Here is a 21,995-nt window from a genome sequence, read left to right as displayed (position 1 = left end):
TGCCTACTTGGTGACTATTAAAGTTTTAAAAAATCAAGGCAAGAGGCCCGTCAAGTCTAATAACGGGTCTGTTATCTTTTTCTTTCTAATTTTCTTACCTAAGTATTGGGCCCTACTACATATTAGAGATCCGTTGGATTTGACAACGGATCTCTTAATTTTTTAATTTTTTTTTAATCTCCATAGTGGTGGGGCCTAGTACACATTACAGACCCGTCATCTATAATATTAGATCTCTTACATAAATCAAACCTGTTGATTGATATGACGGGTCTTTTATTTGGGGTCCCTTATCCAAATTTTGTAGTAGTGACTTCAATGGAGAAAGTTCTAAATTTACATCCCTACCTTATAAAAAGTGGGAAGTTGTTCTTATGAACAGTGGTCGGACCTTTATACCCTCAAAATTGTTTATTTACCTTATTACCCCCACAATAATTAACACCTTATGCCTTCAGCTTTCTCTCTCCTCTCCATGTGTCTTTCTCTCCTCTCCATGTGTCTTCATCTCTCCAAATTGCCGAAGAGAAGTGAATTCAGATTTGCGAAATTCATCACTTCAATGGAGAAAGTTCTAAATTTACAATTCTCCATTGAAGTGCTGAATTTTTAAATTCTGAATGTACATTTCCAATTGAGAAAAAATGATACAAGAGATGACATCAAAGGAGCATGTCGTGGTCCATCGGCTGGTGACGACCACGGTGAGGAAGGTGGTACGACAGCACAGCTGCCTGTCGAGGGGGCGGCGGCGGAAGATGACGACCGGACTTTATGGGAGGTGGGTCATCGGTGCCTCTTTCTCTCTCCTCTCTATACAGTGCAAAAATATAAGGTTTGTACAAAATATTAGCTCTGAATTGTAGCCAACAATTGGTTTAGTATTGATTTATACTCACAATTTTCCCACCAATCAGAGATAGAGTGTGTTCTTCTTTTGATAGTTCAGTATTGATTTAGAGTACTTAGTTGATAAATAATTGAGTCTGGTTTTTTAGTCGCATAGTTTAGTACAGAGTATTGATTTTTGCTCCTAAATTTGCCACCAATCAGGTCTGGGCTATTGTTCATTTTCAACTGTTGAAATTTGTGACTATAAATTTGAAGGTTGTGAATAAAATTTGGATAGGCAAAAAGGGTTATGATTGTTGTTTATTTGATGGCTATATTTGTAATAGTATAAATACATTGATTAAATTATTGATTTTTCTAGCTGGGAAATTCATAAAGTAAAATTAATATGTAGTTCATATTCGTGTAAATCAATGGCATGTTTGTGAATTAGTGTGAGTCTTTTGTTCAATTTTTATGTGTAAAAGTACACCATTTGGTATATGATTTCAAACTTTCAATACATCTACTCTTAATTGTTCTATTTTCCCTTGATGAATTAAAATGAATTTCCCAACATGGCCTTAAATATTGAGCGTAATTACCAAAAGTACTTCATTTATTCTTTGTATAGAATTGATATGTTACCGGATCCCTTTTTTAAGCTAATGAGGTTTGATGAATTATTGTAGTTTTTTTTTGTTTTGTTTTTTCTTATAAAGAATCACTTTTAAGCTGACAAATGAATTAACTTGACTCTTATTGCATCAATATGCTGGTACATAGAGTGGAAAATAAGGGTATTAGTGTTCAATTGTTCGCCATTAGTTTGCTGAACGGTAATCATGGAAGGTCAGTTTTAGTGATATTTAAATTTCATTGTAGCAGTAATTCTTAATAACAAATGCTATATAAAAGCCACTTAAAATTAAAAAGTGTTGTATGTGAGATTAATTTGATCAAGTGTGATTGCTGTAGGCCCATTGTGATTGCTGTATGCCCAAAGGGAATGGTGCCTTATGTAAGGAGGTTGTATGTCCAGCTTAGAGACGTCAATGGTGCTGGAATCAACTCTAGCCTTGTCGTTTACCAGGTTTGGCTCTTTTCATTGATTCTTGCTTATGCATTGTTGGCGGTGTGGCTCTTATGCCTTTTCTTATGCTTGAATTTCCACTCAATATAAACGTGTTTCGTCACTGCAGAATTTGTGTTTTGTTTAGTATCTTATACTTCTGGACAAGAGCGTTACAGTATGTACTATTCTTTTCTATCAAAGAAGATAATTTATATCTACAATTTCTCAGTTACTATTAATTTTAACTTCTATCTCTAATTGGTAACTCAGTTAAATGGATGAATTTGAAAGGTCTACTCAATTAATAAGTAATTAAATGAGAAATAGAATAAGTCCATGACAACATTAGTTACTGCCTACTGAAGAACCAAAAGGTTGTTGATGCAGGATTATGGTACAAAATAACCACGGTGAAAGGTGGAAGAAAGCAAGTAGGGATTCAAGGGAATAATCAAAGGTTAAAAGAAAGCAAGAAAGCAGGAGTACAAATCAGAGCTATTTACAAGCAGCAGGTTCTCGAATTGATTCTCATTTTACTTGTCCAACAACTGAAATTTTCACTTTTATATGTGATGGGTTAGCACAATGTTTCTTTTACCCCATGAATTCCCATTTTTTAAAAACTGAGAAACTTCACATTATTTAAATAAGGGTATTTCATATTGTAGCAGATTTCCCAGAATATCCTACAACATCAAAGACAAGAATGAGTGCTCGACAACGGGCGATTTTAGGGATTCCAAAACCTAAACGCCAAAAGCAATCAAAGACAGGTGAATGCCTCTAAATAATAAGCTATGCATTTCTCTGAGTTTTAAAGAATTGTCTCGACTGAATATTTATTTAAAACTGCTTATAGCTGGTACTGCAATAAATATCGGCCAATCGCTGCCTACTAAGCCCATGGAGTTTCCTGCCCCTCATTTTTGCGATAAGTGTCGTGCAAAAAAACTAGCCTTTGAGTCATTGCATTTTTGTTGCTGTGATGGTGAAGTTGAAATTGCTTCTAATGCTTTACCCCCTGAATTAGATAAACTTTATACTTCTAATGACGATGATTCGGATCATTTTCAGACATATTCTCGCCTTTACAATAACCTCTTTGCTTTTAGCTCAATTGGTGGATCAATAGATGAGGATATTCATAAAGGAATATATGCTTTGAAGGTTCATGGCCAAATTTATCATAATATTCCTGACCTCTTGCCTGATAATGAACCACCACAATATTTACAGCTTTACTTCTACGATGCTATGTTTGAGGCAGAAAATAGACATCGTCTTTTTCCAAACTTACGTCCGAGTATAATTTCCTTGATTATGGCTATTATGCTTTTGAATCCATATGCCAGGTTTTTCAAGTCTCTTCGGGAGACTGAAGTCACTGAAGAGACTGAAATCAGGCTCAATAAACACCCCGTTCTTGATCAACGTGTTTACAATGCTCCGACATCCGAAGAAGTAGCTGTGATATGGAGTGAAGGTACTTCATCTAGCCAAAGCAACAGCCCACATATCATTGTTCATGGGAAATCAAACAAGAGCCATAGGATATATCATTATTATGGTTGTTACGATCCTCTACAATACCCGCTTCTATTTCCTCGAGGTGACTGTGGGTGGCATCACGGTTTACTAAAAATGTCTCACGGAGGACGGTCCCAGGTGGAAGACCTTTCAAATATTGTCATTTCAGACAATGTTCAAGAGGCAGCTGATTTGGTAACTGAAGAAGGTTCTGGTAAGACAACTAATTGTGACTACTTACACCAAAAACATGTTATTTCATTTATGTCATTCCCGTATTAATCATGTAAATGTAACTACTTTTATAAAAACAAATGGAATTGCAGCTGCTGCTCGGGGGAAGAAGGGCAAGCTTATTTCTTGTAGGGAGTATTATGCATACAAGTTTCAAATGCGTGCTGGAAATTTCATCCTACGGGCTGGGCGGCTGTTCTTGCAATATATTGTAGACATGTATGTGAAGATAGAGAATACTCGGCTGGATTTCTTTAGACAAAATCAGGCACAAATTAGAGCTGAGCTATATCAGGATTTAGTAGATACACTTGAAGGCGGTGAAGCAAATGCATCGAATGTAGGTCAGTGTGTTATCCTCCCTCCTTCATTTTTAGGGGGGCCTCGTGATATGCAACGACGTTATCTCAATGCTATCGCTCTTGTACAACGTTTTGGGAAACCGGACTTATTCATAACAATGACCTGCAACCCAAATTGGCCAGAAATCAAAGCAGAGCTGGCACACGGGGAAAAAGCACAAAACCGACCCGATCTTGTAGCTCGTGTTTTCAGAGCAAAGCTTATAGCACTGAAAAAAAAATAAAAGAAGAACAAGTGTTTGGAGAGGTGGCTGCGTTCATTTATGTAGTTGAGTTCCAAAAACGTGGCTTGCCACATGTTCATATGCTCATTATTTTAAAGCCGGAATTTAAGATAAAGCATCCAGACTCATTTGACAAGTACGTGTCCGCTGAAATTCCTTCCCATGAAAACCCACACTTACGAAAAGTGGTCTTAAACCATATGATACATGGCCCATGTGGGAAGGATAACCCTGAATGCCCATGCATGAAGCATAGAGGAATGGAAGGGAAGTGCAAATACGACTACCCTAAGTCTTTTTCTGATATTACAACAAGCCATGAAAGTGGGTATCCTGAATACAGACGCCGGGACACAGGGGAGTCTATTGTGATTCGAAGGAAAAGGTTGGACAATCGTTGGGTCGTTCCATATAACCCTTATCTATCTGCCTTATTCGACTGTCACTTGAATGTGGAGGTATGTTCAACAATTCAAGCAGTTAAGTACCTTTACAAATACGTTTATAAAGGACATGATCGGGTATCATATAACGTACAAGCTTCATCAGGCTCTGTAAATGAGATTGATCAGTTCCAAGCAGGTCGTTGGGTATCCCCTTGTGAAGCCGCATGGAGAATCTTTGGGTTTGACCTGTTTGAAATGAGCCCACCAGTAGTAACATTGCAAATTCATCTGCCTAATCAGCACAGTGTGAGGTTCTCTCCCAATGAACAACTAGCATATGTTGTTTCAGATAGGCGCCGAGCCAGTACTTCATTAACCGAGTTCTTCAGAATGAACAACACTGTCCCAAACATACCAAAATACACATATGCAGAATTTTGTGAGCATTATGTGTGGAATCATGCTACAAAAACATGGTCTAAGCGGGCTAATGTGCGAACTGCAATAGGGCGTCTGACTTTTGTGGCTTCATCCGAAGGGGAAAGATATTTTCTCAGGCTGCTACTAATCAATGTAAGGGGACCAAAATCATTTGAAGATTTACGAACAGTCAACGCCCACCTTTGTGCAACATTTCAGGAAGCAGCCTTGAAACTTGGCCTCCTGGCAGAAGATGACGCCGTTGATAAATGTATGGTAGAGGCTGTTACTGCACATATGCCAACAGCTTTGCGTAAATTATTTGCTACAATATTGATTTTTGGAATGCTAAGAGATCCCCTAGTCCTTTGGCAGAAGTACTACATTCATTTGTCCGAAGATATCAAACACCAAAATCCAGGAATGGAAGACAAAGTGAAGGCCCTTACTGTGCAAGGGGTTGAGCGTTTCTTAGAAGAAATGGGGAAAACTTTGGAAGAATTTGGCCTAGGGGTGTTGATAAGCAATGCAGACTCCGGACTACGACAAACAAAGGATATTGCTGATGCACTCAATGCCACAATACCGGTTGAATACATTGAAGCCATTGACAAGCTCAACCTTGCCCAACGCGATGCCTTTGATTGCATCATTAAACATGTGCAGCTTAACAAACCTGGTTCATTTTTCGTTGACGGTCCGAGAGGCACTAGCAAGACATACCTTTACTATGCATTGTATGCTGCTGTTAGAAAAATGGGCAAAATAGTACTTCCAACAGCTACGTCCGGAATTGCTGCCTGAAACATAGTGACTGGGAGGACAGCCCATTCACGTTTTAAAATCCCCCTTGATCATACAGCTTCCATGTCTTGCAATGTATCTAAACAAAGCAGCTTAGCTGGTCTTCTACGAGAAAGCTCCTTGATTATTTGGGATGAAGCATCAATGGCAATCAAGGAAAACGTAGAGTCATTAGACTTGCTGCTTAGGGATTTATGTGATAGCCGTACATCTTTTGGAGGCAAGGTTGTCGTCTTTGGTGGGGACTTTCGGCAAGTATTGCCTGTGGTACCCAAAAAATCACAAAAAGAAGCCGTACAAGCGAGCTTAGTCTCTTCTTATCTATGGCATGGTTTCAAACGAATACACCTTAGTCAAAACATGCGAGCACGTACAGATCCTGCATTCTCTGATTTCTTGCTTGCTTTAGGGGACGGTCGTATGCAAACAGAAGAGATAGCTGACATTCATCTACCAAGACAACTGGTTGTGCCATTTGAGGATGAAAACTACTCTCTGGACCAGCTTCTCAGCCAAATATTCCCAGAACTGACCGCAGGTGGTTTCAGTTCCAGCATCTTCGCCGAACGTGCAATCTTGACTCCCCTCAACGATGATGTTGATGAGATAAATACTCTGCTAATTGCAAAACACCCAGGTCAGGCTGTAACCTATAAGAGTTTTGATGTGTTAATTGATGAAAATTGCAAAATGTACACAACTGAATTCCTAAACACTTTATGCCCCGGAGGAATGAGTCCACATGAATTGGTTCTAAAGGAAAATTGCCCCGTTATTCTGCTGAGGAACCTTGCTCCAGCCTTTGGCTTATGCAATGGGACATGACTCATATGCAAAAGATTCTACCCCAACATGATTGAGTGTGTAATTGCAACTGGCCATCATACTGGTGAATATGTATTTCTGCCACGCATTGACTTGCGGCCCTCTGCCTCAACTAATTACCCGTTCCAGTTCCAGCGAAAACAATTCCCAATCAAGCTTTGTTTTGCTATGACAATCAACAAAGCCCAGGGACAAACACTCACTCAAGTAGGGATATACCTTAGACGACCTTGCTTCTCTCATGGACAATTATATGTTGCCCTTTCTCGGGCCCGGAATTCTAAACATGTAAGGGTACTGACCAAGCCTACAACTGAAGATCAGCATGTATACAGTGCAAAAAATGTTATTTCGTTTGAGATCTTACTACGATCAGGTGTTACACAGCAATCTCCTTCAAGGTCAGTATAATTACAACCTCCTGATTTATTTTTTATAATGTATGTCGTTTACCTAATGTGTAGCTGCTAAAGTCAAACCCATTCTTTTATGACAGGAACAACTGAAACAGGAACTTCGGTTTGGTTATCTTCACGATGTCCCCTATCAAAATTTCGGCCAATTTAAAATTCCAAATGAAGGAGAATATTTCAATAAACTTAGTTCATCTTAAAATTTAACAAAATGTTATTGTTTCTTGAAACAATCTATTACTTCTTCTTCTGAAAATGACAAGCAACTACTTCCTAATTACTGTGTCTTTTGTTAAGATTTCTACTTTGAATGATATCTACATTATATGAATGTTTTCTTGCTTCAAAATTACCCCTTTATTTCTTTCAAAATCATTTAAACATAACAAGAGAATAAGATTTTGGTGCAGGGCAGATGGTACCCACCATATATGGCTGCTCTGATGCAACTATAGTTCTTGGAGCATGCCTAAATGTGAATTCTGAGTTAGATGTGAAACTGACAGCACAGTTGTTATGACAATGATCATGTCAACAAGCTCTAACAGTAGAACACTGTGACCGAGTTCATGTCATCTCTGCAGCAAAACGAATTTGTATTGCCAACTGTCGTGAGTTATGTTTTACTTGGGAGTCAATCAAAGACCTCTTATTATTGGTGATAATCATAAACTACAGGTATGCCACTCTTATTTGCAACTTCGCCATCAGTCTCCTAATGTATATGCTCCATATTTATCTATGTTTAAAAGTACGGTACCCAAACTCACGGCCCACAACCCAAAAAAAAAGAAAATAAAAGAATACTGGCAGTTGGGTCGGGTGGCCTTAGTGCCATCTCACTAAACAGGTCTTTCTATCTCTAAATCTATTTTTCCTGCACTCTACTAAAATAGTTTTGGTTGATTGCATCCATTCATCATGTGAACTTGTTAATATATGTGAAATGTCAACACAGAGTGTATATCATGTTCATAGCTTAGGCATTCCAAACGATACCATGGAGTTCCATCTTCATTGTAAGCTTATTGTCTTTAGTTCTCTGATAATTGTTATTGATTCAATTCTTACTGCTTATGAGTATAAATCAAAAGCAGTTCATTTAATAATTCTTACTAATAATTTTTACTGCTAATTGCCAATCACTAATTTACAATGGGGAAACTGCAAATCTTACCACTCTTAACTCCAATTTTTGTCCTAAGCGACTTTTCTTTTATAATAATAATTTACTGTGATTTATAAACCCACCAACTCTGCTATAAGAATTTCACATTTCCTACTCTTGTTATTACAATCTTGCTGTTTTGCTTTGATTAACTCTATTATTTTCTGCAATTTTGATTTCCTGAGTTGATGATACATTCTTTTTAACTTAGTAATGGCAGATTATGAGAGAAAATATAGTGGGTGTTTAATAATTTGGTTCATTCATTTTGACATTTCTACTCTTAGTATTACAATTCTTCAGTGCTGCAAATGTCTGCTGCTGCTGCTCTCTCTCTCTCTCTCAAAATTCCAGCATATGAGCGTTTACAAAAAATTATGTACTATCTTTAAGTATTTCACAGTAATCTTTTACTGGATGTTTCTGATAAATAGTTTTATTCATTTTTATTTCATTTTTTATTTTAAATTTTTTTTCCACGGGGCTTCCTACTCTGAGTGGGATTAGTATCTAAATTTCTTTTGAATTTTGTTCAGCTTGCTAATGTTTAAGTAACTTTTCTATTAATATACCTGTCCTATAATTTGCAAGTTACAATCCCAAATAATACCATAAGGCATTCAATAGAATACATTAACATGTTACTCATAATTGTTGGCAGCCTTGGGAATTTGTGGTTCACCATGTTTTGCATTACCAAAATTCTAAACAGGGCAAGCTACTTAAACGTTTTTTTAGCAATGTCAGACAACCAGAATATAAGAATGCCAACCAAATAAACCATTAGGTTGTTAAATTGAGAGGTTATAGTACATTTATTGCGCAGCATCTTCTGTTAACAAACAGTCACAGGAAGCTTCAAATACTACTTAGAAATAATTAGCAATAATTACTCCTAATTACAAATAACTACAATATAATTCTTTTCAAATTCTTTGCATTAAGTTCCTATTATAAATACAATTAAACTCTAATTAAAACCAAGCACAGGAAATGCAAAAGTTTGAAACTGAAACATTGGTCTTAAACAACAATATATATCTATATATATGTGGTTTATTCTCTGTCATTTCCACCAACGCCATCCAAAGTATCCTTCACTTTTAAAAAAGGTCAGTATTGTTTAGTAAACAAGTATTATATCACATTGGTCATATCCATATTGTTTCTTAACTTACCCTTTCTGTTTTGCATTGTACATATATATTGCTGCAGAGTTTAACCATGAAGCCAGAACAAACTTCACTCGGGAAACTAACTCCAAGCACCAAAGCTTACAAAGTCAGAGCCAAAGTGATAGAAAAATCTCAGCCACAACAATCACCAAACAAGAAGCGCTACCAACGCCTTGTATTTGAGGATACTGAGGTTTGTTCACTTTCTTACTAGGCACTAAAACCAGTAATATAAAATTTACAACTGCTTGTAATTATGCTATCGGCAATAAAACCAAAAAACATAAGGAAAATACAGATCTCATTCACAGATTTAATCAACATAAGGAAAAACTCACAACTTCAACAGCTAAAAATCACTTAAATATTCAACATGACATTTATTAAATTAGTTTATGGAATTGTCATGACTGCCGAGCAAACAAATCTAAGAGTTAAACACTATAATTTACATTCCCATGCAATAAAAAGACTTAAAGAAGCAGGGTCACTTTAGTTATGATCAGGTCGATTGGATTTTTATGGCACATATATTCACTTGAACTATGCTATGCAAGGTAACCATCTTGGAGGTACTCTTTTTGGTGATGAAATAGACACTTTCAAGGACGTCCTGCAACTAGGGAAAGAATACAAGATCGCAAATGCTCCACTTAAACCAATAGATCCAAAGTACCAAAAAAGAGAAGATGAGTGCCAGATGACATTCGGCGGACAAACGATCATCGAACCACTGGACCCAAATGCAGGTCCAGTTCTGCCAAATTATGTCTCCATCAACTTAATTCCAAAAACAAGCTTAAAAAATGAACGCTTTGGTAAGTACAGTGCTAACCAACATCAACTATATTGGTAACAACACTTTATGTAGCAGTCACTAACCGTATGTAACATGTCACACAGATTTGCTTGCTGTTGTCCTTTACATAGAAGAGGTCAGGAAAGTACCAACATCAGGAGGAAACATGATGGATGTACGTGAAATCATAGTCACTGACCAAAGGTACGTAAACAATGACGATAATAACCTATTATAACAATGTAATCCACCATTTATACAAAACTACAAAAGTATCCATGACTCTATATGCCATGATAAACAACACTGAACAGCCGCTCACCATCTCAATGTGGGGAGGCCTTGCTGTTATTGACACTGAGAAGCTTGCAGGTTGGGTGCTAAGCCCAATAGTTGCAGCCTTCACTCACTTACGACCAACCACATATAAAGGTAGCCTATCATTTCTTGTCAAATTGTTAAAATACCTTAACACACTGCCTAATTCAAAACCTTAAAACATGTAGGGTTCTCCCTTGCAAGCTCAATGTCAACTACTATCATCTCAGATCCTACGGGGGAGGAAGCACATGCTCTTCGAACATGGTAAGCAATGAAAAACACAATATACTTACAATATCTAATGCTAATCAATTGTACTAAATTCGTTCAAAACATCTTAGGATGAAAGAAAAACAAGAAATGCTTCTTGACCAGGCAACAAAAATACTGCACATCAGAACACCATCAAGAACAACAACAGCGAAAACTATCTATGAAATTGAGCAAAAAAATGTAAGGACAACAACCCCCACCCCGCTACATAACAAATACCTACCTATTAGCAGAGAACTGATGCATTTTCATACATCGCAGGCTGCAAACACAATGCAAGAAGAACGCCATTGGATACAAGCCACTATTCCTGATGCTCAGTTGGAAAATCTGCTAGCTTACTTAGGATGTAACAACTGTGGAAAGCGCTGCCAAGAAGCAAAGGACGCAACTTTCAAATGCCTACACTGCTAAAAAAAAAATAGTACTGCCGCAGTCAGGTAAGAATCAACTCAAATCAACAAATGCAACAACTACAATAACCAAAATACTAATGTCCTTTTACACACAGGGTAAATTTCACAATCGATGTGAGTGACGCCACTGGGACACTAAGACTCACTGCTTTTGCTGAAGACTGTGAAAAGCTCATTGGTCTCCCTACTTCAGAGATATATGAGAAGAAAATGGCGGTAAGAACGGAAAAAAAAAGGGGAAAGGCCATATAATTCAAATAAAAACTTAACAAAAACAGTCCTAAAAAAACACGCTTTCTGATTTTATTTTGTGCATTATTGGGCAGGGTGATTGGCCAGAATTTGAAGATATAGCTAGCAACCTAAAGGTGAGGACCATCAAATTCCAAATAGCACCAACAACTTCTCTAACTAGAATCGGTGTGCTCAAATGGGCTATCAAAGACGTTGAGATTTGACGACACATGAAAGTCCTACAACAAAAAACAAGAAGTAGTCGTTTGTCCTTAAACGACACCTTATACTTAGCTACATATTTACAATAATTTAGTACTACCATATAAGAATACTTACTGCATATCATTATATCTATCTAAGTACTCCGTACTATTAGGATTAATCTTAAATTATGTGCCATGTAAGAACTCTTTTATTGAAATCAAATAATAAATGGCAAGTTTAAAGATCATTGCACCACTCCAATTGATAGTCACAACACCAACTCATTGCAATTACACATTTCAATTACTGTACATTTCAAGCTAATAGCACCACTCCAATATGATAGCCACGTAAACCACAATTCCCTTTACAAAACAACAGCCCACAAACAACTCAAATAAAAAATAATTAACCCAAAAAACAATTACCAAAACCTCATAAACAAAACACAATCTAAACAAGAAAAGGCAAACCGCTCCGCGCGCATCGCGCGCGTTGGCTCCCCTAGTTATGTAAAAGGTCTCAAGTGAGTTGGATTTTATTAATCAATACTTGTATATGTTAGGTATTATTTCCTACTTATTATTACTCGTATTATTACTCGTATTATTACTCCTCAACCCCGTCCTTCAAGAGATTGTTATATATATTCGGGTTTATACTCATTTTCATGATTGTTTTTCATTTAATCGTCAAATGAAAAGCAAAAATTAACCTTGGATTAGTTAGGTGTATGGTGCACCCGGGTGTGTATAACAAATTCTATAATTAAAGGTGCTACTTTCAAGCTTAGCTTGTGCTCAATTCACTACTTTAATGCTCGAAATTGAGTTTCAAGCAATCACTTTAAGCAAATAAAAACTTTTAAAAAAATCGGGTGTACAATAATTATTGTACATCCATTATAAAGATAACCTAAAGTGATTAAAAGTTACCCCTGAAATGAATAAAAGTTACCCCCAATATGCGTTAAAGTAACCCCATTCAAATAAAAATTATCTACGCTTTATTAGTAAAGAATCACATTTTAAATGACTATAAATCAATTATTAGTGATTGAATGTAATTAAATTACCTTTATAAAACTTTTCTTGTTGTTGATTTATATAAAAATTGTATTATGTTTAAAGTTACCCAAAAAAAGACAAAAAGTTACCCTAAAATTAGCTAAAAGTTACCCTTATACTGCTCGATGTACACTAATGTTAGTGTAAACTGGATGTATACAAAATTTTTTGTTAAACAAATATAAGTTCAAAAAATTATTAGAGGCATCATATAGTTGCTATCCAATCCAATATCTAGTAAATTGTGGTTAGTACATAGGTGTGGACGTGTGATAACCAATGAAGTAGAAATACTAGTATAATTATCAACTCATCATGGTTTTTTTTGGCCACTATGCAAGACTTGACTCACTTGATAAGAGATTTAATTTAGTGGTTTAAAGATTTTAAAGGTTTAGGATTTAAATTTCACCGAGTAAAAGTAGTTGGTGGTGGGAACCCTTCACCTTACCTAGATGTGATAAAAAATCGGGCCAAGCCGGGCCTTAACACAATTTCTCGTGTTCAAACCCGCAAAAAAATAGCGGGCTTGTCGGGCCAAAGCAACTTTTCGGGTCGGGTTCGGGAATTTTAACTAAAAATACGCTTTTATGCTTGTCCTAACCCGCCCTGTTTTCGGACCGGATTAGCGGATTGAGCTAATGTTGATCACCTCACCCCACTTCCATACATTTAAGTATTAAACACGTAAAACAAGCTAAAAAATCGTTAAAATTGAGGTATGATCAAGGTCCTTAAATTTTCGTTGATTATAGTAATTAAGATCAACAAAAATTTCTATTTCCCAAAGACCAACCCATCAACCCAATGGGCTTGAAACTTTGAAAGCAATCAGTCCAATTTTCTCAAAGTTTTGGTTTTCTTGGTTTCTCTTGAAAAAAGCCCAATTCTAAAAAACTCAACACTCCTTCTTCTTCCTCCAACTTTACAGTTTTCAGTGAAAAGTTAGAAAACTGAGAACTGAAGGAACAAAATTCAGCATCTGAGAACAAAAAATTGCAGATTTTTGCAGGATAATTTGATTGATAGATCGATTACAATTAATTGAAAGCAATGATAAGAAATCCATTTCAATGGCTGAATACAGTAGTTACAGAACCACATTATTTCTTCCATTTTCTGGTTTTCTTCTCTTACCTTCCAATTCGTATTTCTGCTTCTTCCATTTTTCCTCATGATGTTTCTCTCCTTCTTCTTCGCCGGGTGATCAATCTTTTTCTCTCTCAATTATTTAATTGTTTGTCAATTTTTTTTTTTAATTTACTGATTTTTTTTTTATTATTATTTTTTTTTTGGATTTTTTCAGGAGATTCAAGCAATTCTTGCATTTACTATCTTTTCTGTTGTCAGGGTATTTCTTATTAAATTTATTTATATTTAATTTCAATATTTTTTTTTAGCTGTGATATTGATTATAAAATGGGTGATTGATTTTGAATTTTTGATCTTTTGTTGAAATTTACCCAGATGGTAAGGGAAGAAACATGGGAGGGAGTTATTGCTGATACATTGCTATTTGGGAAGGTGATACCTTGATTCAATTTTTGCTGAAATTCATTAATTTTATTATATGTTATTATGTTGAATGTAGATTGTATGAGACTGTGAGTATGATTAAAGTGATGGTATTAGGAATTAGATCAGCTTGAGTAATAAAGTAAAACCCTTCATAGATTGGTTACTCGAAATCGTGTGTGCTTAGAGCCCCAATTGTCTTAGTGCACCTTGCAGGTAGGCTATAGGAGCCCTATCGCTTTAGTGTGCCTTGCGCCTTTGTTCTTACACAAGGCAAATACCCATTTTGTTGTTTCTATAGAAGATTAAGGAACTATGGGAGAGTTGGAGTTAGGCCAGGTAGCTAAAATTATAGCAATCGACTCTCTAAGATAGTCATATAGCCATATCCGGCTTTAAAGATAAAAGGCAATGGATTATAGAACCGCCAGATGGTTTCATGTAGTTATCTAGTTATCCCTTGAGAAAACCTGGTTAACTTCTGCCCTTGTTTTCATGGCTCCTTGAAGATACAATGGCCGATCGAAATTCTTGAATGGGGATCAGATGCTATAATGATCAATTTTATCACTTAACTACAGCAACAAAACATGTTTAGCTACCATCTTTTACTTCTTGCTTATGGTTATGCTGTATATTGTAGAATTTGGTTAATGTCAATATATCATTAGGATTTTCACTGTAAAATATGATAAAATTATTTGAATGTGTGATGCAGATGCCAAATAACTAACAAACTAAACCTTGTGAGGTTGGTAAACATTAGGGTTGTGTGACTGACATGTCATAAACAATGGTAGCAACAACATCAAACCTTGTATGAATCTCACTATATGCATGTAATGCACCTAAGTTGCTGAGAAACAGTAAAGTTTGATGCAAATTAGGTAATTGGGGAAACACTTTTTTTTTTTTCCTTACAGGTAGGAGCCGTAGAAATGTGGAATAAAGACAATGATTCAGTAATTTCATTTAGAAATCTGAAATTTTAACATCAACAAAAAGTGCAAATAAAGAAGGCATTAAAGGTAGTTTGGTTTTAAAAAGAGACTTTTAAAGAAAAGGTCTTATTATGCATCTAAAAATTCTAGAGGGGTAAATGCAGGTCACATAATAGGTTTCCCATTGAATTTCCTTGAGTTTTGAGCTTCCAAGTTTTGGAAAGGGGAACTTTGGCCTTACTGGGAGATTTAGATGTATACAACCTTATACCTAAACAACATTATCACATAAGTGTTATTACAAAATGACCTTGTTATCAAAAAAATTATATTCTGTTAGTATTATAAATGACGGATAGTTGTTTCATTGACTCTCTATTCTCATGGATATCTTTATTTTATAGATTTTGTGTTTCACTGGGGGTTAAGTTTTCAGAAAAAATGTTAATTATGTTTTTTTTAGCGTGAATTTCACCTTCTGTTATATTAGTGATGGATGATTGCTTAGTTTATTATGATAATATTTGAATTGAACCTATCAACGAACTTCTGTCATTATGTCCTTCAACATGAATATCACATTCTGTGTTTTATCTGCAACGGATGATTGTTCAGCTTATTGTGACAATACTTGAATTAATCAAGGAGCTTCTATTGTTATTGCAATTCATATAATGTAATATGATGGACTTGAAACTAAGAGAAATCTTAGAGTGTTACTGACAGGGATGCCCATAACAAAAAAAAAATTCCCGCCAATTTTATTGTAATAAAAGCAGAGTACTCCATAGTTATGGTAGAGATGTTGCTGATTGAATTATTTAAATCTTTGCTTGTTCTAATTCCAGTTTTTGTTCTGACTCCAGGCATTTCTTCTTCTGCTTGCTCTATATGTGGATTACCATTTGGCTTTATGGTACATGGTGGCATTTTTAGGTAGGTCTTGTAATCTTTGGCTTTTAGTAGCATGTTTGCATGTGGGCTGATACATTGACATAAAAAAAAACGAGAGCAACTTTGGATAAAGACACACTTTATAAGGTCACAAACATATGAGTAATGAGTGTGTGTGTGTGTGTGTGTTTTATTGGAACAAATCCTTTGCAAACCTATAGTCTTATACCCACAAATACTTAAGTTTTGAGCGCTTTCTCTAAATAATGCTACAAAGAGTTGCAATTCCAAGTTTACAGCTATTTTTTTAGAAATTCCCAATCTACTGTCCACGTCAGCAAGTGGAGAAAAAAAAACTTTTTTTATCGGTTCATTGAGAAATCGTTACTTGAACTCTTAAAGTAGGGGTTTTTAACTGTAAACCGTTACTTCATGTAGTGGTTTTTTAATAAGAAAACTGCTACTTGAGGGCTTGTTTGAATTTTTTTTTGATTTTGTTTTCTCTTTTTTGAAAACAAAAAATCAAAAATAAGAAACAAGAAAAAAGTGTTTTTACTTTTCTGTTATCAGTTTTCATAATAATCGTGATTTTAATAATTTTGAGAAATTTTTGATTCATTATATGACATACCTCATATGATTTGAAAAACAAAAAACCAAAAACAAAATATCAAAGTGATACCAAATGAACTCGAAGTAGCGGTTTCTACTTTTTTTTTTTAATCTTCAGCTAGCTACAAGATGTTCTTATCCAGTCATCCAAAATTACACAGAATTTCACTTCCATCCCACCTCAAAAATTTATCTAAATTTAAATAATCAAAACTCAAAATTAAGGCAATAAAAAAAAAAAAAAAAACAAACAACAAACAAATTATTAAAAAAAATAATAAAAAAAATCACATAATGGTAATGTTTAAAGATTGATAGTACTCAGAGAAAGAACAAAATCAAGTAAATTTGGTTAGGTCTAGATTAAATAATTACAAAAAAATTACATTTGGGCATATATTACATTAACCTTGCTGCGACAATCTATGACCAAGAAGGCTGTAGAGAAGGTGGCAAAGGTGGAGGCGAAATCAACCTTGAATAAAACATAAAGATTGATAAAGAGATTTGCAAGATAAAACCATGAAAGCATCCAAAATCTGAAATTAAAAAAAAAAAAAAAAAAAAAAAAAAAAACTATTTCTCAAACTTAATTTATCTATGCCCAATTTGAATCCACCCAAAACTTTGAGGATGAAGGACATTGGAGAATGAAATTAGAAGAGAGAATGAGAGAAGAATGTGTAAGATCTGAATATTGGATAAGTATGATGGCAAATTGGCATTAAATCGCTGATATGGACGGTATATTGGGAATTTTAAAAAAAGTAGTTGCATACTTGGAATTGCAACTCTTCATAGCATTATTTAGGGAAAGCGCTCTCAAGTTTTGGTTTGTTTTTAATTAATTTATTTGGAGGTTATCATATTTTTTTTGTATGTTTTCTTTTTAACCAGCTCTTATTCATTCATGTATCATGTAAAAACATCACAAGTGTCTAGCCCCTTACTCCCCAAGTGACATAAATGACTTTGAAGCCATTTTTGCACCAGTCAAGCTAATGAGTGGAGTGTTTTTATTTTTTGGTGACTTGCTTTAGTTTTGGAATCACTATGTTATACAGTTTATGTGCTGAAGTTGGTTGTCACCTGTGACTGACTCAATTTTGGTATTTTCTTCTTGCAGTACTATATATACTCTCTCAGCAACCTGCATTTCCTGAACTGGGTAAGCCCGTAAATGTACCCATACATCTCTCTCCCCCACCCCAGCTTCTCTTTTTAAAATGAGATATCCATCAAAAGTACCTGAGCTCTGCCATTGATCTTTGCATGGTTTTCCATAGGTGTGGCAAAGACTATGACGCCATTGCAATTGGAAAGTACATTGATTGAAGGGGTTTCATCAAGATATTGGCTGGTGGGTGAACTCTTCATTAGATCTTTTCATGTTTCACTTCTCATATTGAAGTAGAAGGCTGTACTTTCTGTTTAATGATGTTACGATAGCATTTGTAAACTGCAACCTGTTATCTTCTATCCTTCTCTCTCTCTCCCATGCTCCTTTCTTAGGATTTGTGGATTGTTGCTGTAAGTTCAGTTTTTAGGAACAGGAAATATTGACCATTTTGAATCAGAATGAAATTCATTTGCTGGCTTACTAGGTCTGAAAAATATCAATATCCCACTAAGTTAAAGGATTAAGTCTATTATGGGGACACAATGCAACATAATTTGAGGAAGTCTCAAGGTATGGGACTTAAGTCCCACATTGATTATTTGGAGGGTCTGGTGTGGAGCTTAAATAGGTCTATTGGCTCTACTCCCTTTTAGTTAGTTTTTGGGGATGGTTCTCTTGTATTAACATGAGGTACCTTCAATTATCTTGATTACCTTTGGATTCTAATCCTACCTAGTATTAGCTTGGCTAATTTAAGGACAATGACTATATGATCCCTTGGACTTGGTGCTTTGTTTATGAACAATCTGCTTCATCACATTTTTATGAGGATGTTATGGACTGATTTTCTGATTATGTATTTGTAAATAATTGAATAATAATATTGAAGGAAGGTTAGAAGCTTGATTGAATTTGAGTCAAAGGATACAAAGATAAGTAATAGCTTGAGGCTATAAGTCCTCGACCAATAGTAACTTGAGGTTACCAAGCTCTAACAATTCTAATTCATAAAAAGCATGCCTTCCCCGTTTCTTCCCCCTTCCTATATTATACAGATTACTACTAAGAGAGTTGACCATAAAAGTGAATCTCCTTTTAATTGCTATTTGTCCTTTACTACTAAAAGCTCAAACATTTAACTTGAGATTGTCTTTGTTACTACAATTAGAAGCTTCACATGTTCACTTGGTCAGCTCCTTGGTTGCTGTAGCTTAGTTGCTTTTTTTGTTCCTTCTTGTGTAAGTTTGGATTGCTGGTGTGAGTGGGCTTGGGCATATTTTTACGCATTTTTTACACAGAACCTGCATTTTTTACGCAGTCATATAAGTATATACCAATTACCAAATTTGTAGTAACATACAACAATTCCTTAATTTGGATTTTAGTATTGGTGCACTCATTAACTGAATATCCTTGTAATCATTTGAGCCAATCATCATGTTATATAAATACTGAATTTCATGTCAGTTTGGTGACTTAAAAGTTCTGTATTCATGCATACTTGTTCATGTTTAGTCTCATTTTTCTCATCTCTTTATGGCCTGTTTGGTGGGGGGGGGAATAAAGATGGCAATAGTAGTGAATTTATATGTAATCTTGTAAGGGAAGTCCCATGTCAAATTGTCAATGTACTTGTTAATGCTTGTCTAGGTTGAACATCTCTTTTCTTTGTGAATTTTCAATACCATCTCTAAATTGATAATTGGATGATAATGGAAAATTGAAATAATAAAAAAAAAAAAACACATGTTTGGAGGTGGAGTTGAATTACAAAGGAATTTATCAAGGGACTTTTAAATATAAACTCATTACCATTACTGTCATTCCTTTTCACCTATCGAACATGTCGTTGAGGCTTTTAATGGTTGAGGACTCATTACTGTCACTCAAATCATTAGTTTATTATGTCCTACCAAATGGCTTGTCAAGTTGATGACTCTTTGAATTCCACTGTTTCAGGTTGAATTTCGTACTTTAAGTTCATCAACGTGTGTACGGAATAGTCGGAATTTTCCTGAACTCTCTGTTACGTAAGTGTGTGTGTTTTTTTTTTTTTTTTTTAATAAATAAATTATCTTTAAACTTGATGCTAATCATTCTGTCCTAGAGATGTCAGATTCTGATGAAATAATCTTATTTCTTATCTCTCTGTTCTACTGAGTACTGACAATCATTCTTTAATTTTGAATATTCAATGCAGATATGTAAATGATAATTTGTCCTTTGGTGTAGTTGATCTTGGGCTTTTCCCTAACGTTGCTGACAAATTTGGAATTTCCCTAAAAGGTAAATTTTTGCCACGGATAGGATTATTTGCGTGTCTTTTTCTGTAGATTTCATTGCTTATGGTTGGTATTAGTCAGTAATTGGAATTAATGATACTAGGAATGCTATTTTTTAAAACATGTATCTATAGGAAATGTGGGACTTCCAGCATACATATTATTTGAGAACGCTACCGAGGTAACTCGCTACCCAAAAGTGGATTTCGATGCAAAAGTTTTTCATCCTTCTGTAACCAAGGTACACACACTATATGCCTGATAACTGCATTTACTGCTTTAATTTAGTATGTTAATTGATGGTTGAAGATGTGTTAAATTAATAATGAGGAAGACCTTTTTTACTTGTTAATACATGCTAGTACTGATTCCCAAACTTTCCCCCTCTTCAGTTTTCTGTACATGATTGAATGTATGATTTTGACATTCCTTGTGTCTGCATATTCTGGCTTATTGGATCTGCTCTCTATATGCCTAGTTGATCTGGTACTTTGCCCGTGGATTATCATCAATTCATCACCTCATTCATAATTTTAGGATGACATATTAAGGACTTCTTGTGGCATATGTATGAGCTTTATCAAGTTTAAACTCTAAAGAATTGGTCTAAATATAACATCCCATATCCCTATGTCTATCTGTCAATGTTATTTCAATCTGAAGGCGAATACAGCCGCATCAACGAGTGATCTTTACTCTTCTAGTTTGGGTTGGTTTGCACAGACTTCTCTCTTCATAAGGGCATAAGGCATGCAAACAAAAGATAATGACTAGGATGAGGAAATTTTCTACTGTTCAATCTAGTGTATCAGATTCAATTCAATGCTATAGTCGAAATGACTGTTGGGGCATATATTATGTTGAGGACCCATCCCAATTAGTTTTTCCAATTTGGCTTCATCACACATACTAAGAAATGTAGTAGGAAGTGGTTGAATGTTAGATGTGACCAAAATTTCTGAAAGTGGATGAAGCTAATGAATATAGTGATTGTAGGAATGGTTAAGAAAATAGTATTAGGCCCTGTTTTCTTCACCTTAAAAAAATAATATTAAGTAAAAATAATTTCAGTTCAGTAAAAATAAGTTCAGTTCAGTAAAAATAATTTCTGGAGAGAGGAAAGGTCATAAGCGAAAGTGGTTCCAAAATATTTGATTGGGATGGACCAAAAATGGAAATATACAATAAAACTGGGACAGACATACTTGCTAGCTAGTACATGAATAAGATGCTCCATTTATTCCGTGATAAACTGAATAATATGCGAGTTTTAAATTCCGACATTTTTTGCCTGTGCCTAAAGGCAGTGGATATTCACTTATTCTATTGTTTGGGGGCATGAAGGATTTACTGGGTGCAGTACCTTTGTTTCACCAGTAGTTAATCTTTTGGTCTTGTTTCAATGTGATCTGAAGATTGCTCATAGTCACTTTTACATTTATTTGTCAATATTGAATTTTTGCTGGAATATATGTCTGGTATTTCGAGATTTTCACACTTGTTTGTCGATATTGAGTTTTTGCAGGAATATTTGTCTCGGCATTTTGAGCTTGATCGGCTTCTACTTGAATATGTACATAGCAAATAGGCATATGGTCAAGACTCAAGAGTTGTATCTCCTCATGTTGTAATTCTTATAGTTCTCCAGCACACGAGATGTATTTGTAGGCCTTTTTTTTTTTTTTTTTTTTGAGGGCAAGATGTATTTGTAGCTTAAGCTTCATTTGTTTGATTCATTGCTGGAAGTTTTCTACCCAAAATTTTGTCTTTGTTGCAATCATATACGTATATATGTATAAAATCCAAAGCTTTTGTATTTTATCTATGCCCGAGTTATTACTAATTAGTTAGGGTCAGAAAATGAGAACGA

General features: G+C 35.2%; 4 protein-coding genes across 4 annotated transcripts; all 4 read left to right on the top strand.

Moving 5' to 3' along the window:
• Positions 1-1,603: 1,603 nt before the first annotated feature.
• On the top strand, positions 1,604-5,863 carry LOC145555422 (uncharacterized). Its single transcript, XM_081617167.1, has 7 exons — positions 1,604-1,683; positions 1,810-1,924; positions 2,272-2,482; positions 2,578-2,679; positions 2,766-3,647; positions 3,760-4,205; positions 4,352-5,863. The coding sequence occupies exons 1-7, from the start codon at positions 1,604-1,606 to the stop codon at positions 5,861-5,863; spliced, it is 3,348 nt and encodes a 1,115-aa protein (XP_081473293.1).
• Positions 5,864-5,926: 63 nt separating this feature from the next.
• On the top strand, positions 5,927-6,688 carry LOC145555421 (uncharacterized). The gene has a single exon (XM_081617165.1). The coding sequence runs from the start codon at positions 5,927-5,929 to the stop codon at positions 6,686-6,688; it is 762 nt and encodes a 253-aa protein (XP_081473291.1).
• Positions 6,689-10,371: 3,683 nt separating this feature from the next.
• Positions 10,372-11,931, top strand: LOC145556407 (uncharacterized). Its single transcript, XM_081618059.1, has 5 exons — positions 10,372-10,828; positions 10,906-11,017; positions 11,099-11,277; positions 11,349-11,469; positions 11,580-11,931. Exons 1-3 carry the CDS (start codon positions 10,770-10,772, stop codon positions 11,249-11,251), a joined length of 324 nt encoding a protein of 107 aa, XP_081474185.1. The 5' UTR covers positions 10,372-10,769; the 3' UTR covers positions 11,252-11,277; positions 11,349-11,469; positions 11,580-11,931.
• A 1,753-nt stretch (positions 11,932-13,684) lies between these two features.
• LOC145642119 (uncharacterized) lies at positions 13,685-21,945 on the top strand. The gene is made up of 10 exons (XM_081693210.1): positions 13,685-13,964; positions 14,068-14,112; positions 14,229-14,285; positions 16,084-16,153; positions 17,850-17,891; positions 18,010-18,083; positions 19,803-19,873; positions 20,044-20,129; positions 20,260-20,366; positions 21,651-21,945. The coding sequence occupies exons 1-10, from the start codon at positions 13,815-13,817 to the stop codon at positions 21,711-21,713; spliced, it is 765 nt and encodes a 254-aa protein (XP_081549336.1). The 5' UTR covers positions 13,685-13,814; the 3' UTR covers positions 21,714-21,945.
• Positions 21,946-21,995: the final 50 nt, after the last annotated feature.

Source organism: Chenopodium album, chromosome 8 (assembly GCF_948465745.1).
Source record: "Chenopodium album chromosome 8, dcCheAlbu1.1, whole genome shotgun sequence".
NCBI lineage: Eukaryota > Viridiplantae > Streptophyta > Magnoliopsida > Caryophyllales > Amaranthaceae > Chenopodium > Chenopodium album.
This window is presented reverse-complemented; position numbering and strand designations above follow the sequence as displayed.